Source organism: Haliotis rubra, unplaced genomic scaffold (assembly GCF_003918875.1).
Source record: "Haliotis rubra isolate DU_JTF1 unplaced genomic scaffold, ASM391887v1 Scf923, whole genome shotgun sequence".
NCBI lineage: Eukaryota > Metazoa > Mollusca > Gastropoda > Lepetellida > Haliotidae > Haliotis > Haliotis rubra.
The window spans coordinates 218,671-238,152 of NW_025767661.1; the positions used below are offsets into that span (position 1 = coordinate 218,671).

Consider the following 19,482-nt stretch of genomic DNA (forward strand, 5'->3'; position numbering starts at 1 on the left):
AGATTGCAATTCATCGGTCCGCTTTTGAGCCAAACGGACTACAGTGACAAACGTAGAAACATTATCATTAATATCAAGGCGAACAGAGATTCAGTCCGGTAATCCAAGAATTTGCAACTCATGCAACCAAGGTGTTCAGTAGTGTTGTGGTATGGAAAAGTGCCCTAAACCATGTTTGAGCTAAGGGCATTGTTGTGAGAATTTTTACATGATACTCAGAGGATAAGATGTTCAGAAAGCAGTTACAGATTTATTTTATTCTCAGTAATTATATTTTTTAAGGGCAATAAAACTATTCATGACATCCTTGACTAATGAAAGAACCCATGAAGATCCGGGTTAGAATTGATCTTCAGCAACCCAAGCTTGTTGTAAGAGGCGACTAATGGGATCGGGTGCCCACTTTTGTCACTGGTCAGGCTCACTGGCTTGTTTGACATATGTCATCATGTCTCAGTTGCATAGATTGACGCTTGTGCTATTGATTACTGGATTGTCTGGTCCAGACTTGATTATTTTCAGACTGCCACCATATAGCTGGAATATGGCTGAATGCTGCATAAAACTAAACTCACTCATTCACTCATCATTTTAGCGACTACGCAACAGATACACCCAAGATGTTCAGCATTCATAAGGCATGGAAATGTGTGCTAAACCATGTTTCAGTTGAGGACTTTTGATATACACGTGTGTAATGCACAGGGGATATGATGTTCAGAAAGCAGTGAATGATTTACTGATAATATAGTAATTATATTTTTAAAGGGCAACAACACTATTATCGTCATGTCGTCCTGGACTAATGAAAGATTGTCTCCCTTTGTTGCTGATTCTCCTAATGGCATTTCCTTGTAGGGAGGGTCCAACATACAAGCTAACGGCACCCAACAGGTCGTTGTGTCCACTATGGCACCAGCAGATTTAGCGGCCAAGCTGAAGGACGGGTCACTCCGACACAGGTCGTGCAGGTCCCTGCTGGCTCCTTGACCACAGTCGACTGGGCAGCTAAACTCAAGGTGACAAATGACTCTTTTTCACTTTGCTAAAAATATTCATTGTGATGTCATCATGTAGCAATGTTGAGGTATTTTTTGTGTCAGTACTGTATTGGCACCATTTTGTGAATATTGGCACCAGTTTATGAATATTGGTACCTATTCATGATTATTGGTACCATTTTATGAATATTGGTACCAAATTCATATGTTTAGTCACAGAATCATTTACATTTATTAATGTTACCATAGTAAGAGGGACATAGGCAGAAATTTCAAACATTTGATAGGGCCTAACAAAAAAATATGTTGTGGTTCCGATTACACCTCTTTAAAATTTAGGAAGGAATTATTAGTTTTCACATTTTTTTTAGAAGTTAAGTACGAACAAATAACACATTTATAAATGTGTAATTGTTTATTCAATCAAGCTTGCAGCCATCATGTCAACTTTCTCTATCAGAATGACCAATGTCCGTTGGTGCCAGGAAAAAACAATGGTATCTAAAAGCTTATTTTATTCATACCTCTTAAAAAAACTAGGGTCGGCACCAGAATTCAAGGGTCGGTCGGGTAATTGGAACCACAACATTATTTTTTTTAGACCTGGATCATTTAATTCACATTTAGCATCGTCTACAAAAATAATATTTTTATTTTCATCAATAAACATATACAGTATTCAATTTTACGATTAATTGCAACACGTTTTAGTTGATGTATTGATGATTAATTAAATTAAATATTTCATATTTGTCTTGTGGTAATCCTGTGTGCACCATGCCTGGTAAATGAGTTTAATGCCATTTTTGGAAATATTTGAACAATATCAGAGAACACAAGACTTTATGTATAGAGAATAGAACTCAGGTCTTTGGTGTAACCAAAAAATGCTTTACCCACAAGACCATCTCTCCCCTTTCTGAGACTTTTAATAAGTTTTAGCCACTGTCTGATTCCTAAGTCTAGTGAATTCCTGTTTAGTCCAGTAAGCTCAGTTTGTAATATTCCATCTTATAACGCTATAATCATGTGAAACACATGTTCAGTAGGTCTGCAGTGAATCAACTTTCAGGCGAAAATGATACGTCATGGATATTGGGTAACGAATACAGTAAGAAGTCAACAGCTGATGTATTATTCCTTGTATTCAGTGAAGCAATAACAAAATATATATTTTAAAATGTTTTGACCTTGCTGAAAGTGTTAATTTATCATGACAATAACCAGTGACCATATTAGTGTCAAATTAGTTACATAAGAGTGTTGACTATTATCCTAACAGCCTTGGATATATTCTATTTTGCACATCTCGCTTTGATAAATACCGGGCTGGGTAATTGTAATTGAGGTGAGGCTCATTGAACCTTTATTTGCAGACCATGTGTAGTATGAACAAGGATTTCACAAACAATGGAAGCTTACTGACCAAAATAGTTCTGGGAACGGTTGTTTCGAATGAAATGTGAAGTTCTAATGTCTACTGGCAAACAACATCAGAGGCATTGGACATCAGTCAAAACGAAATGCGAGATCTTCTTGACCCTAAAGTGACCCCACTTCAAACCCCTCTAATTCTAGGTATGAAAAACTTGCCTTATCGAGGTGATATATAGTAACACCCAAATTCAAGTAAAAAATGTCTTTCATGACTGACCACCATGTCCACTTGGTGGCCTGTTATGACCAGCTCAGATAGCTGGAGATAAGTTCTGTCTTCATAGGGCGTCAATCTTTTACATGTTATTTAAGTGAGTGAGTTTAGTTTTATGCCACGTTTAGCAATATTCCAGCAATATTATGACGTGGGGCACCAGAAATGGGCTTCAGACATTGTACCCATTTGGGGATTCAAACCCGGTCTTCGGACTAACAAGCAAAAAACCTTAACCACTGGGTTACCTCACCTGTTACGTAAGTAATATAGTTTGATGTGTTTCTTGCAGGAGTTGCAGCATGCCCAGAGATTGGAACGACTGCGGGAAGAGCAACAAGCAGTCCGGGACAAGCTAACGCAAAAACAACAGTTCGAGGCCAAATATGAGCCTTGTGTTGTTTGTGGCGACCGTGCTTCAGGTAATGTGTATAACTGTAACAGTCACACAATATCATGTTTGTACCTAGCAAATAATTAAGTCTGGACCAGACAATCCAGTGATTCAAATCACAAGCAGATTGATCTTCATATAGCTGTAAAATTGCTGAGAGTGGCGTTAAACAACAAACAAACAAATTTGGGTATTGTAGGAAGTGTAAACATGATTAAACCTTTATGGTGCTGGAATCATGCATAAAAACAGTTTATCTGCTTCCGAAAGTACTTATTGTGTATTTGCAAAGCATCCCATTGTTTTAGTGGTGCTGTATTTGGAAAACATTCGATCAGTGTTAAGGTCAAGGTTATGGTGACCTTCATAATGATGATTCATAAATTATGTCATTTTCACTAAATAGAATTTGAGTCTTTTGTGCATGAGGACTGTGATTTGAATAAGAAGTGTTACAATTGTCATTAAAACAGATTTATGACAATTGTATTCGAGATCATGAAACCATATTTTTTCATAATTTTCACTGACATTGAAGATGGTGACATTTATAAATCTGTTGTTTGCTGTGATGATAAACATTTGGTTTCACTGTGGCGTCAAACATGAAAGGAACAGTTTAAATGTTGCTTCTACCTACAGGTCGCCATTACGGAGCCATCAGCTGTGAGGGATGCAAAGGTTTCTTCAAACGGAGCATCAGGAAGCAGTTGGGTTATGCTTGTCGAGGGGCTCGAGACTGTCCCGTCACAAAACTCCATCGTAACCGATGCCAGTACTGTCGACTACAAAAATGCCTGGCTGTTGGAATGAGATCAGAGTGTAAGCCAAACATAGTTGTCTCCCTTGGTCTTCTGTTGAACTTTCATAGAATTGAGGCAGAAAAAAAAAATGTTTTGGTTCTCAGACTCTTTCAAACTACAAGATCCAAATATAACATATGTTACATTTGACCACTTTCTAAATGGCATTGTGTAATCATAGCTTTTGGCCGTGGGAGCCGTGCCAATTAACTTATCAGAGGGATACACAAAGCCCGCAGTCTAGACTACCAGTTGTCCGACTTCCATTTTTGTGGAAGTCGCGTTAGCTGAGCGGGTTAGGCGGCTGACTTTGTGTGCTGGCGATTAGGTGCCTGACTCTGAGGGTGTGAGTTCGAATCCCGGAAGGGGCTCAACTCAAAAAGTACTAGAATTGTACTTTACTAAGAAAGTGTAATCCCAAACATAACATATGTTACATTTGACCACTTTCTAAATGGCATTGTGTAATCATACAAGATCCTCATCAAGAAAAATATACTGAGAGCCAAAATAGAGTATGCATGCATGTTTGATGGTGGATGGCAATTAACTACACTTGAAATATAATTTCAAAACTGAGATACTGGTTTCATAAGTTTGTTGGGTGTGAAATTTACATTCTTTTTTATAACTGTTTTCAGTGTGGTAACTTTTGTAATTGGTGGTGAAGCACAATTTTCAAGTGTCTGTTTTCTTTTGTCAGGCAATTTATTTGTCTGATTTCCTAGGGAAAGCTTTAGACATTGGGAGTTATGTATCTGTGTTAGCCTATGGGCAGGAGCATGATAAGGCTACATGTATGATGTTCCGTAGTCTGAGAACCAAAGAATTTGGTTTTATAGTTTGAGTTATTACCTGTATGTTTTCAGTTGTTTATTGTGAATTGTTATCTGCTTTCAACTAATCTCATATTTCCCCTCTTTGACACAATCTTATTGGTGTGAAGTCAGATTCACCAAGTTTTTCCTGTGGTCTTGTTTTTATATTTCAAATTATCGAGACACTTTAAAGGTTTTTAACCCTGACAGTAGTTCGTTTGCTGTCTCCACTGTGTCATTTCCCAGACAGCTTACCAAATGTGTTTGATTTAATACTGCTTCTAGCAGTTGAAGAAAAAGGTCTTCTGATGAAGTAGATTTGGTTCATACTATCTCAAGGTCAAGATTATGGGGGCATGGATTGCCAAGTAGTCACAGGCATCCCAATCTGTCGAGCAGAGTTACCTCCCTTGGGCACGCAAGCAACCTATGATCCTGGGCCCAGATTTTCAAAGCTCTCTTAGCGCTAAGATAGTCGTAAGTGCCATACATTAACATTAACTTACGACTATCTTAGTGCTAAAAGAGCTTCGAAAATCGAGGCCCTGGGTTTCAACCAGCATTAAACCCAAACCCACTCACTCACTCGTCAAAGTGAGGGAGCTTATAGTGTCAGCTCACATTGGTCAGTTGTCTGTCTGGAGAAATATTTTGCACAAGTGCATCTATTTTTTAATTCAAAGATGAAGATGCAGGGGATCTTGTGTCCTGCATCCATCAATGTTGATGCCATCTAGCGTCATCTCATAGTGAGTGAGTGAGTGAGTATGGTTTTACGCTGCTTTTAGCAATATTCCAGCAACATCATGGCAGGGGACACCAGAACATCTCATAGAGAAGTGGGTTCAGTATTTATTCATTAAGTATTTTGTACAAGTGCATCTGGTTTTGGCTTCCAAGATGAAGATGCAGGAATCTTGTGACATGCATCCATCAATGTTCATGCCATCTAGCATCATTTCATAGAGAAATGGGTTCAGTATTTATTCATTAAAGACCACTTATCAGAGTCTGCGCTGACAATCTTTAAGTCTGGATTTGATTCAAATGTCATTATCACTGTTTGGCTGAGCTGAAACACATTCCAGATTTAGCTTTCATTAGTTGTCCTGCTGTTACCTGTGGCCCTGTAAATTATTGAATCTGGGCCATGTTGATTGCAAGCCCATTGTTGTTGTTTTTTCACACATTGTGATCGAAGTGTTGACATTTTTTTATATTTTTTTTAAATCACTTTATTTCTTTTTGAAAGGTACAGGGTACAACATGATTATAAACACAAGCAAATGAATAATTTGAGATACATATACAAAAAAGTATTATATTGTATATAATATATCATTTTAATATTTTCATTTGTACATTGAGCAAACATCGAATGAAAATAACAAGTAGTAATTTCTTTAATGTGAAGGGGTTTTCACTAGTGGTGGTCCGTTTAATTGAAATAATCGAAGATTGGTCGCAATGACAAAACGACCAAGCAATCGATCATGTTTTCTCATAATCGAACACAAACAATTTTGGACCATTTGTTTGCAATAACAATATTTTTCAAAAGGTTGATTTTGTCTCGACATTGCATAAGCACTACAAGCTCGTTCCAAGTCATGATTAAATTTATCTTAACAACTCCAGGAAATGTATGTTCCTAACACACTAGTCATCCTTTAAAGATGTGAAATTTGCAAATGCATTTTGTGCAATTTGCGGAAAAAAACGAGAGAACTACATGTTTTTTCTTTATTTTTTGTGCATTAACAAACATAACCAGGAAATTTTGATAAATGACGCTAACCAATTATTTTCGATGATTGATCGGTTGTAATGAACCAATCATCAATTATGAGATTTACACCAATTCCCAACACTAGTTTTCACTAGCGGTGAAAACCCCTTCACAGTGAAAAAAGTGTTGACATCTTACTGTGATATGAATTCCCATGGTGTCTTGCTTTGAAATCATGGAAAATGTGTTCATGTTGATGATAAAGTGTTCACATATAGCAGCACAGGATCGATGTTGTTCTGTTAACGGAACTGTTTAAACTTGAGTTTCCAATGTTAGAGAGTGACTACTTGTATGAATTCTTTAAAGACCCCATCAACAGTTCTAGTTGTCATGGCAACTCATCAAGAAAAGGAAAAGAGTGTTTAATGAGAATATTGTTAATGCATGTTACATCTTTGTTTGTTCTCTTTTCACAGACAGTAATTTTCTAGTTGTCATGGTTACTGCTGACAAGATTTTGTATTCTTGTTATATTTGTTACTTTATGACGGTTTCCGAGGAGATCACACTTTTCTCAAATTTCTCATGTTTTTCACAGATATAACACAATTTTAAACAGGATTTGTCAAGGTGGAGGATAGGAATTATGTTATAAACAAGTGAAGCGTATTTTGAGACATTGTTTGCTAGCCTATTTGCACCATTTACACGAATACTCTGAAACTTATTTTTAATTCCTCAGAAAAGTAGAAAGACAGTTCCATCATTTGTGAGATAATAAGTTTGTTATTGTTGTACCCTCTAAGCAACATTGGTCAAAGCTGAAGGTGTTTTGACAATGAAGTAAATATTCTTTTTGGGCTTTCTGATCTGTTTGTTTTCAAGGACACTGGCTTACAGTCTCCGAACAGTATTTTTCAAAATCTGTAATGATATAGAAAGAATATTATCCTGCAAACTGGTCCTAAGTCTCATTTAAACTACAATTGAGGCTGTAGAAAAAGTGCATTAAAAAAGAAAATACCATTTGAATTTAAGAACAGCCAAAGAGTTGTTGAGTGTAAATTGTTGAGTGAGAGAGTGAGTTTAATTTTACGCTACATTCAGCAATATTCCAGCTATGTGGCGGCCGCCTGCAAATGATCGAGTCTGGACCAGACAATACAGTGATCAACAGCATGAACACTGATCTACACAATTGGGACAGTTGACATGTGTCAACCAAGGCAGCGAGCCTGACCATCCGATCCCGTTAGTCACCTCTTACAATAAGCATTGGTTATGAATCATGGGTTTTAGATATTTTAAATACTTTTACAATTATACCTGTTGTGATTCATGAGAATGCATGTCTCCAGATATTTTTTTCTCTCAGTTGATAGCTAGAACAGTGAAAAAACTCGTAATTAAAAAATGGTTAAGTTTTGAATCAGTATTTTTTTTATTCGACACAAAGTTTCCAAGGTCATTATTTTTCAAGAAAAAGAAAAAAATTAAATATTTATTTTCCCAGCTCAAAAAGTAAAATCCTAATGTTTGGGGGGGGGTTTATTGGTGAAAAAGGTAAATTTACACAAAAACTTGGGGTTTTTTTTCAGATTGTGTTTTGCCCCATATACACTTCATAAATTGCCAAAAGGAAAATACTTATAGTATTTATTTATTTTAATTTTTTTAATTTTATTCCCTCCTGCCTTTCGGTTTTCTGAGGACAAAAATCCGTAAAAGAAGAAATAAAATTGGTCGGGCCTAAGCGTCAAAATCAAATCTAAATTCGAGGTTTCTGTGTTGACAGTCATAAGATATATTTTCAGGGCTTTAGTGTGAAGAAAATAGGCTCTGTATGTACAATCAATGTCACTCACTGTCAAACACTGAAGATAACATTATGTTGCAAATATCGGAATACGGGAACCAGAATCGTAATACATTACAACACAATTTATTTGCCAATACACAGCCCTAGATGTTGTTTTTTGTGTCATTAACAAGGCATGTGAGTGAGAAAGTGTGATCTCATCAAGGTTTTCCATGTTTTTGTTAGAGTTGTTATTTGAGATATTACTTACTGTTGTAGCTTTCGCCGATAAGTCAGCTGATTTGCAAGCTCAGGCTTCTCCGTATATTGAGGGTAAGAGTCGATGTTCCTGGCTTTCTGTACACTACAAAATATATTGGCCACAGCTATTTTTTCAAAATTGCATTTGATAAGACAGAATATCTGTTGTTACTCTGTTTGGCCCACGCACTGAAAAATGTTGGCAGATTCCACACACCCGCTGCTTTTAAATGATTAGCTTCAAACATGTTGGTACTGTGCTTTATGAACACCCTTTAGACCTGAAAAGTCGGATGACAGTTCTACAGCGCGCAAAGTCTTGTCTTGTTTTACTGGTGTGTGAATCAGCTACGAAATGTCCCTTACCCACAGGGCAAAGGATTAATCCCAACTTTAATCAGCGCAATATGATTTTGCAATGTCTCTCTTGGTTTAAACGGTCGTAAAATTATGCCAGCTTGTTCCAATTTATGTTAATTCAGTGTGCGAAATAGCCGCTTGCCTGCAAGCCTGTGGCTAGCAAACTTTCGATCGAACTCGTTCAGAAATGGTCCTTGCTACTGACATTTTAATGGTGATATTTTAAAGTGTGCCTTTTTGTAGATCTTAAAAAGATAGAATAAAAGTGACCTTCAAAAAAAAGAATATCATTATTATCAGTAACAAATCAAGGTCAGAAGATCGAGAGTAATCCCCCCTTTCATAATATTTGACCCATGATGCAGTTGGGATTTACTTTATTGATGCAGAATCAAGTTTTGGAGGACAAACTGTCACTTGTTTAAGCTATTGAAATTTGTAAGTTAGCCCACGTGGCCAGCAATATTTTGAGACTATTTCACACACTGCATTGTTTACTAAGATTTATTAAAGTGTAATTCCCCCTTGAGCACCAATATTTGGCCATTGTTGAAGCTAGTTCACGAATGCCCACAATTTGCACTAAACATGTTTCTTCACGTTATTGAGTAGTTCACTAACATTTTATCAAGTAATATTTCATTCCCATTTAAGTGATGATTGTCTGAAATGAGGTCAGTACTTAAGGATGTACAGCAAGAGTGATGTCCCCTTCCTGTTATTGACCTTGGGCAGATATGTTTGTAGTGTACGAAAGCCATGTTGTTTGCGAGCCTTTGCTGACTCCGCTGTCTCTTTGTGTACAGCCGTGCAACAAGAACGCAAGCCTCCGGACCAGAAGGATAAGATACAGACTACTGTTGCTACGTCCACGCAGAGAATCTACATCCGAAAGGACTTCAATAGTCCTTCAGCAGCAATCCCGACCTTTGCAGCTAAAGTGAGTTCATATCTTGGCACTTTATACTTCTTTCTATATTTGTGAGTGCGCCAACTAGCAAGGTTTTACACCTCTTTTATTCCAGCAATTATCACGATCGGTGACACCAGAAATGGGCTTCAAATATTGTACCCATGTAGGGAATCGAACCTGTGACTTTGGCATCTAGAGCGAATGGTGGGGGTAGCCTAGTGGTTAAGGAATTTGCTCGTCATGCTGAAGACTCGGGTTTGATTCCCTACATGGGTACAGTGTGTGAAGCCCATTTCTGGTGTCCCTCACCATGATATTGCTGGAATATGGCTGAAAAGGAAATAAAAACTATACCCACTGTGTCTCTCTTACTAGACATGATCTCTTTCAAAAGGGTCCTTAGTTCTTCATGCAAGGAGGTATCGTACCATAGTAAATAGAATCTCATTTGAATCAAGTTGTTAAACTCTATCAGTCTGCCCTACACTGTATTGTAAGTTGAGATGAGGATACATTAAAAAAAATAAGAAAAACCTTCAGACACTGATAATATTTATTATTTGAAACATATTCAGTCCAGGCTTATCATGTGTTACGACCCTTTGATTTCCATGTTTTGATATTTGGGTACATGTTTCTATACTGTTACTATTGTTACAGTTTATTTTCAAGTCATTTGTGTATGTTTATGCTTTTTTGGTTCTGGCAGTAAGGATCAACAGCTGCAATGTGATATATGTGGGGCTGGCTAAAGAGATTGATAATCAGAATTATCGTCGATAGGAAAATAATTTATGATTATCATTATGAAAATAGTGTCATTGGTCATATCATACATAAGCCTTTGTGAAAGAATAAAAGTATTTTTGCTCACACAATACTCAAAGTTTGGTTTTTATTCACGGGTGCTTCTAAATTATGTACAGGACACTGTTCTCTTAATTATCCATGCATAAATATGTCACCTCTTGCAAGTGATGTAAAATATGTTGATTTCTTTTTTGGTATTTTTGATCAAAATTCTGATATTTATCAATAATATATCGATATTTAGTTAATGATTATCAATCACTATGATCAATAGCCAGTCCTTACTACATGTGTAATATATGATTGACGAAGAGTATGACTGATATGATTTAGCCTGTACCGAACCTTCAACAAGATTCCTATGAACTCCAGAGCCCTGAAGACGGCACAGCCAAGGCTGTGGGGGGAAGCCTACTGGCCAACCTGCAGGAGAGGGTCATCCAGACTGACCAGGGCATGGTCATTCTCAGCTCCCAGATGCCTTCCACCACTGCAAACACAGGTCAGTTCTTGTTGCCCGGCAACAGGTGGCATTATTCACGTTATAACTGGACATGTAAACTGGTGTGATAACAGAAGCTGTTTCGTCCAGTGATTATAGGGACACACATCGATTTGTCCTTGCTGGTCCCCAAGGTCATGTGTTTGAGTGCAGTAGCAACAGTTACCATGGTTACATGTAATATGAACGGGTATCGCGAAAAAAGCAAGTGTTTTGTTGTGTATTAAATTGAAACAAGCTGTTCTATAGTTTTGTCTGTTATAACAATCACCAAAATGGGCAAGAATGCCTTGTCTAAATGAACTTAGAGGGTGTTTGGTTGGTTTGTTGTTTAAAGCAGCACACAGCAATATTCCAGCTGTATGGTGGCGTTTTGTAAATAATTGAGTCTGGACCAGACAATCCAGTGATCAGCAGCATGAAGACCGATCTACGCAATTGGGATACAATGGCACATCAACCAAGTCAGCGAACCTGACCACCTGATCCCATTAGTCGCCTCTTATGACAAGCATGGGTTTGCTAACCCAGGGCCTAGATTTTCGAAGCTCTCTTGGCGCTAAGATAGTCATAAGTGCCATACATTAACATTCACTTACGACTATCTTAGCGATAAGAGAGCTTTGAAAATCTAGGCCCTGATGTTCACGTGTCGCAATAATGTACTGTCTAAATGGATTTATAGTGTGTATTTAGAGGATGTATAGTTGAGTTTCTGTAACAAGAACAAGGTTCTATTCATCATTCACAAAATGTTCCACAGCTATAAACATTAGTTTCAATTTGTTTGTGAGATTGTTACAAACTGTTCGCAATACCTGAAGTATAATCTCCACAAACATCACATCATATTTAGCCTTGAACCAGTGTATAAAATATAGCCTGTCCCTTTTATGAAGAACGGTCTATTAAATAAGTAAGGCCGTCCTTTGGTCGGTGGAAATATTTGGAAAAATTAACTTAACTTGGTTTGAATGAAGAGTTTTAGTTTTTGGGACTGGCTGTGTTTGTTCAGGACAGGTCACTTTTTGGCACAGCCAGTCCTTGGACAGGCCACATGTCAAAACTATTTTATACACTGCTTGAACTTTTGTTTCTGTGTGAGCTTATCATTGATTAGGTTTTTTTCTTCCTGTAGTCAATTCAGATTCTTGGGATGCTACAGTTACTGCAAAAACATCTCCTACATCACTCAGGTTTATCATACTTTTATCTTGCTGTGAGGATTTTTACCATGCTTTTAACGCCCTGTGATTTTGTCATACTTTTAACTCCCTGTGGGGAGTTTTATCTTACTTTTAACTCAGTGTGGTGATTCTGGATTAGGTCCCAAGCAACCTAAACTTGTTGAAAGCCACTAAAGGGATTGGGTGGTCAGTCTCGCTGAATTGAGTGTTGTCATGTCAAGGTATCCTGATTGCATAGATGACCTCCATCATTGGATTGTCTGGTCCAGACTCTTAACACACACAGACTGCAATTATGTTGCTACATGCATTTAACAGCAAAAAAACATAATTTTTAAAAAACCCTAAATGTATTGTGATATTCAGAAACAGAATTACTACTTCTATACCTTGCACAGAAATATCAGTGTCACATTGTCCAGAATGTATGCATTGTATATACTAAGCAGGAATTCATCTGGACATGCTCAAGGGTTGATAAATAACCCCCTAACTTCAGGAAACTGAAAATTCCCAAATAGAAATATATTTATTTGAGTTTCACTGATGTCAAGGAAGAATTGAGATGACGATGCTTGATATATATTTTTGAATTACCGAACAGTATGAAATGTTAACATATCTCTGAAGTTAGGCGAATAATTCTAAAAAACTGCCAGTTTTCTATTCTGTACTCTCAAGGGTATCTAGTTTGGAATCTTAGTTCTTAGGCCATTATATCCCAACCACGTAGATAAATGCTCATGATATTGATCACTGGATTGTCAGGTCCAGACTCGATTATTTGCAAACTGCTGCCATATATCTGGAATATTTCTGAGTGCTTACTGACTTGGTTGACACATGTCATCGTATCCCAATTACGAAGATTGATGTTCATGATGTTGATCACTGGATTATTTACAGGTCGCTGCCATATAGTTGGAATATTGCTGAATAAGGCATTAAACAACAGACAAATTAAATATGCCAGTTTTGATTTCTTTCCTAATTTGCATGTTATCTAGTTTGGAATTCTGGGCAAGTAGTACAAGCTCTGTATGGACAATGTCCTGTTGTAGATCTGAGCACTCTGGCCAGTGTCGTGACCACCCTGGCCAACATGGGGAAGAACGAAGGGGATCAGAGCCAAGGGGGAGACCCACTCACGCCGTCAAACGGGGACTCGGAGGTGGACACTAACACAGACTCGGTGGCCAAGGCGTTTGATACTCTGGCCAAGGCTGTCCAGCCCCAGTCAAGTCAGGTAATGCGTGTATGACCTTCTCTGTGACTTCTCACTCGTGTACGTTTTGTAGCAGAGATGCCAACTTCTGATCAATGTATGTTGGATGTGTTTTGTTTGTGAACGTGTATGTGGGTCATGATCGGTCTCATCACATGCATGATATTTAACACACTGTATTGGAGACAGAACTGATTTTATCTCTGATAGAATATTGTGCCAATAGTCAGGAGAACTCTGATCAGGTTTATGCTAGGCCTAGAGAGGACTGGTCCAGTAAATATAGTGTCTTAGACTGGTTCAAAGAAGGCCTCGATCAGGTATAGATCTGGTTCATAGAAAGTCTTGATCAAGTTCATAACTGGTTCAGAGAAGGCCTAGACCAGGTTTAGAACTGGTTCATTGAAGGCCTGAACCTTGTTTGGATCATAGACGCTAAGATCACTTTGCCCGTGGTCATTGACGTTCTAAAATATCATCTTCCCGTGAAGGTCCGGGTTAGAATGAACCTTCAGTAACTCATGCTTGTTGTAAGAGGCAACTAACGGGATCGGGTAGTCAGGCTCGCTGGCTTTGTTGACACATGTCATCGGTTCCCAATTGCACAGATCGATGCTCATGCTGTTGATCACTGGATTGTCTGGTCCAGACTCGCTTATTTACAGACCACCACCATATAGCTGGAATATTGCTGAGTGCAGCGTAAAACTAAACTCACTCACTCACTCACTCTAAAATATCATTGCAGACCTATTGTCTATCACTCAGTGAACGTGAATCTGTGTATTACAGAGCAGCACACTAGACCAGTCGGTGTCCGAGACCAGCCTCAATGAATCGGGGATGAGTACTGAGTCAGGAGACAGCAGCTTCATCATCGACATCGAAGGTGAGTCTAACAATGGCAGAAAACTACATCATGAGTTAGCATTTGTTCACAAGGGACATAATAGGTATTTCATAGTTTTGAGTAGATTATTCTGTGTGCATTGACATTTCAAGAGAGAAAATGAAGAAAAAATGCAAACTTACAGAGAAACTACACTAAAAGGCAATGTATTGTTTAGACGATGTGATATATTTGGACATCACTTGGCTTAAATTGACCAATCAGCATTGAGAATGACTAAAATGCACATTTGCAAATATTGAAAATATATGCCGTCATTCTGCCTTATGAGTAATATATAGATATTGTTAGGTAATTTTTTTCACCTGTGTTATTTTGATCTAGTTATATCCAGAAACCTTATAAGAGTTACCTCCCTTCCGATGGTCTGCTATTTTTAATCAGACATGCCTGAATCTGAGCAGATAAGACAACAGCACCAAACAGATTCAAATGCATTTGGTGCACGGCTGTTACTTTGGGAAGGGGGCCAATAGAGGACTTTGAACCAGGAATTATTTTAACAGAAATCCAATAAAACTATGAACTAAAATTATATTGCTGGTGTCATTATATTCTAAGGGCTGCCCATATGCATATCGCAAGATATTGTCACAATTGCTGCCCACTTGAGGAAGTGAGCTTGTCAAGGGGGGTAACTCTAGTGGGTATATTGGACTTGGATTAAGATGGCAGCATTTGATATTTGTTTCAGAAACATGGAGATCTTTGCAAGCTAGTAAACTAAATTTTATAAAAAGTGGGGTTTTTAATCAGATATTTAAAAATATTTGCTTGAGAATTTCAGGGTCACTGCGACACTTTGAAGTTTTCAGCATGTTAACCTGAATTCCCTGGATTTTCTTCATAGACTTTCAAGACTTCCCTTGAATGTTTTTCAATAAGCAATTTCTTTAGTACCACTTTTGCATATTTCATACACTATGACATTCATGTCAAGGTCAAAGTAAGTCTTGAAAATATTTGTGTGTTTAAACAACTAAAGAGCAAGAGATCAAGAGAGGTTGACTGGTCATGTTTTTGTTGACATTTAACTTCATCTTAAACTTTCATTACTTTTTAAGTTTGATTTGATAATTCACGGCGGGGGGATTTTGTCACTTTAGTGAAAATGCTTGTTGTTTTTGTTTTTAAAGAAAATCTATTTTTCATTATCACTATCATACTACTATATTCCCTCAACTTCTAAACTTGGAATTATGTTTGTCTGGAAGTAATCCGACAACCTTCATTTGTCCAGACCCGGACGTGATGATTGTTTTTGTTTTCAGGTCCTATTCTCTCGGAGTCCAACTTCCAGTTCAACCTGACCACCCCATCTCCCATGCCCGCTTACTTGAATGTCCACTACATATGTGAGAGTGCATCTCGCCTTCTGTTTCTCTCCATGCACTGGACACGCTCAATCAACGCCTTTCAGATTCTCAAGTAAGTTTTTTGCTTGTTTGTTTGTTTGTTTTAAGGGCAAGTAAACTGAGAGTATATTGTTGTGCCACACTGTGGTGTCTTCTGAATCAAGTGGCTTTGCTCGAGAGAGAGGCCTTTGTGTACCCAGCTGTGAATGGGTACCTGGTGGGTTTAGATGTGACAGGGCACTTACTAAAGCCTCATAGGCAGCTCGGTTTGTATACTCCCCGGGAAGAGACCGCCTCTGTGGCATAGTGGTTAGAGCGTCCGCCCGGAGAGCGGAAGGTCGCGGGTTCGATCCCCGATCGCGTCATACCAAAAGATGTTAAAATATGGTACTTGTTGGTTCCTGCCTGGCGCTCGGCATTAATGGATACAACAAGGACTGGTCGGCTCGGGAGTCAGTATAATGTGTCTGAGTGGGGTATTCATGCTTCACTGCGGCATGGTATCTCAGTTAGCTAGCACTATAAAACCAGCTTAAGTCTGGGCTAGTACAAGCAGCCGCACATACACATACACATACGCATGCACGTCGTCATATGAGCGAAATATTCTCAAGCATGACGTTAAACCCAATTTCATCTCATCTCACCTCACCTCACCTCACCTCACCTCGGGAAGATGATGATGAAAATTGAGTGCACATTTATCCAGAATAGTAATAATGTAAAGCCCTTGTGGGCAGTCTAGGTTGAACTCAAAGCTGCAGCCATCATCATCATCAATAGTGAATAGGAGAGGTGTAATATTCAAAAGACTTACAGTTGAAACCAAACAAACAAGGTCAACCAGATCAATGATTAAATTTGCGTCCATCTTTGTTTATTTCAGCCCTGATCTTCAGACAACAATCGTTCGGTCGTGCTGGAGTGAGCTGTTCTGCCTCGGGCTAGCACAGTGTTCCAACACCATGTGTTTGTCCACCATCCTGGCAGCCATCTTGAACCATCTTCAGGCCAGTCTGCAGCAAGGTACAAACGCAAATGCAGGTTCGGGGCCTTCTTTTAACACTCTCTGTCTCCATGTACGCTGCCTATTTTCCGCATCTGCACAACTAATACCATATAACCTACTCCTGTCAAGCATGACAAGCATTCTGCATCCACCCTTTCTCAGCTTTCAAGGATATTGTTACATTTATAGAAGTTGATCTGTCCGTCTGCTCTCAGTTTCTTGAAAAGTGGTTGAAGAAGGTGGGGGATCTAGAACCAGAGTTTGCCCGTCTGCTTCTCAATTGGACAATATTTTCTCAAAAACCTTTTGACTTAGAGAAATGAAACTTTACACATCGAAGTTACTTGCCATAAGCAACAATTAGTGCCTAAAATAAATTTTCAGTTGAGATCACTGCTCAATTCTTTTCAACTGAATGCATACTGATGACGATACACAAATGAGAGTTACAGTCCTTGATCCATTCTACTTTACTAAGTACATAGTGTTTGCAATGGAACATTCTGTCAAAAGCTACTGATATTGCACAAATGAAACTTTTCATGCTTATCTAAGAAATACTTGTCAAGACTGCAGATGGCGCTATATGAGTATTTTTTGCTCTGGAGTTCACCTCCCTTGCTTACTGCTTTATTTAGAACTTCTGCATGCTGTTAGAAAATCAGCGTTGTGATACATATCTCAAATTCTAATCAGCCCCATGGGAGGGGATAGTGATAAAGTTGTTACCTCGACCTTTTCAGAGAAAGCCGACCAAGACAAGGTGAAGGTGGTGATCGAGCATATCATTCGTCTACAGGATTACATCACTGCCATGTCTCAGCTACAGGTCACCTCGGCCGAGTACGCCTATCTCAAGACACTGGTCCTGTTTTTCTCAGGTAATAAACACTCATCAACAGGCTTTTATTCTCTAAATTTGTTCCAGAGCAATAAATCGACACTTCAAGCCAAAGTGCAACCCATGCGTGTAATAAGAGGTGACTAACAGGTTTTGGTGGCAGGGTTTGTTGACTTGGTTGCCACATGTCATCGTATCCCAATTGATTAATTTCCGCTGTCATATAAATGTAATATTTTTTAGTGTCATGTTAAAGAACAAACATTGTAACTAGGCTGACTGTGTGTCAGAGTACACCAATGGCTTTCATACACCATAGTACACAATGCTACAAACACTGCTGGTCTAGATGTATTAAATGAGTGAGTGATTTAGTTTAATGCCACACTGAGCAATATTCCAGCTATATGGTGGCGGTCTGTAAATAATTTAGTCTGGACCAGACGATCCAGTGATCAACAGCATGAGCATCGATCTGCACATATGGGAACCGATGACATGTGTCAACCAAGTCAGCGAGTCTGACCACCCGATCCCGTTAGTCACCTCTTTAAATACAGACAGCTGTGATATTGCTGAAATAAGCTGACTGAAGCATTTAACAACCTCACTAACTCCTGAACTGTCTCCATCCTCCAGACAACCCCAACATCCGGAACAAACGTCAGATCGAGAAGCTCCAGGACAAGACCAGCAAGGAGCTTGTGCAGCACGTCCAGGCCATGGGATCCTCCTCCGAGCGAATAGCCAAACTGTTGCTGCGTCTTCCCCCTCTCAAAACATTCAGTCCAAACACAATGGAGGAGCTGTTCTTCTCCGGGCTGATCGGCAGCGTCCAAATCGACAGCATAATTCCCTATATTTTGCGGATGGAGACCGCAGAGTACAACCTTCAGATGACCGGGCAGCTTCTCTCCCCAGCCCAGGGACAAGCTACGGAATACAGCATTCATTCTGTCAACGGACTGCCTGCACAAGGTACCGTCTTGCAGGACTTCAACGCTTCAGTGATTAACGGCCCAGCCGCCCAGGTCCTGCAAGCACAGACAATAACCCCAGGGTCAAGTGCGTGACATACACATGACCTTGACCTGAGTTACTTTGGTCAGGAAGGATGATGTTCATTATCAAGTCGGCTGACATTTTGTTTTCACCAAAAGGTGATGTGAGCATGATCAGTTTTTCATTTTTTTTAAAGGAGGCATCCTTGTCTTTTGATGACGGGATTTGCAACTCCATTATAAAGTGCTATGGAACAGACAATTACTGGATTCTTTCTTGCAACTGACAGCAGCCTGAGAGAAGAGGTTGTTCATTATTTAAGATGGTTATGATCTATTGTATACTCTGGTGCTGTGACATGTTGTAGAATACTTGATATTGCGTTGCCAGTGAAAAAAAGTCATGCTCTAGGTGTCTTATGATGCAGAGAATGCTATATACGAGTGGTGCACTTTAATTGAGAGACACCCCCAGACAATCCTCTATGTTGCCAGGGCTAGCATTTCAGTAAACCTCTTTTAACACCTGGATCTATTCCATGGTTCTTGCGATCCCAAAGTGCCCACCATGAATTTTGAACATTTCAACATCCAATCAAATCTCAGATATGGGAAAGGGTAAGGGAGTTAACTCATGTTACCAAGAAACCAAAGCCAGTGTCAGTTTTAATGGACATGAAGACTTTCTTTTGCATGTCAGTCTTATTTTAAATAATAAATTTTCCCTCAAACGCAATCCTAATCAATGGGATTAGTTGCCATGCGGTATTGCAATCCCAACATTGAGATTGGTTTGTTACCCACATTCTGATTGCCTTGTTAGACCTAACATAGCCAATCAAGCTGGCAATGGAGTATCTGCGATTGTTATTTGAGATTGCAAGAACATCAGGAATGGATCCAGGTTTAGT

General features: G+C 38.8%; 1 protein-coding gene across 1 annotated transcript; it reads left to right on the top strand.

Moving 5' to 3' along the window:
* The first annotated feature begins 863 nt into the window (after positions 1-863).
* Positions 864-19,270, top strand: LOC124264422 (orphan steroid hormone receptor 2-like). The gene is given in 13 exon segments (XM_046699163.1): positions 864-952; positions 955-1,019; positions 2,945-3,074; positions 3,689-3,868; positions 8,477-8,530; positions 9,625-9,758; positions 10,875-11,043; positions 13,292-13,476; positions 14,248-14,344; positions 15,637-15,793; positions 16,607-16,746; positions 17,473-17,610; positions 18,210-19,270. Coding segments are annotated over 13 exon segments (1,926 nt in total). The 5' UTR covers positions 864-909; the 3' UTR covers positions 18,644-19,270.
* The last annotated feature ends 212 nt before the right edge of the window (positions 19,271-19,482 follow it).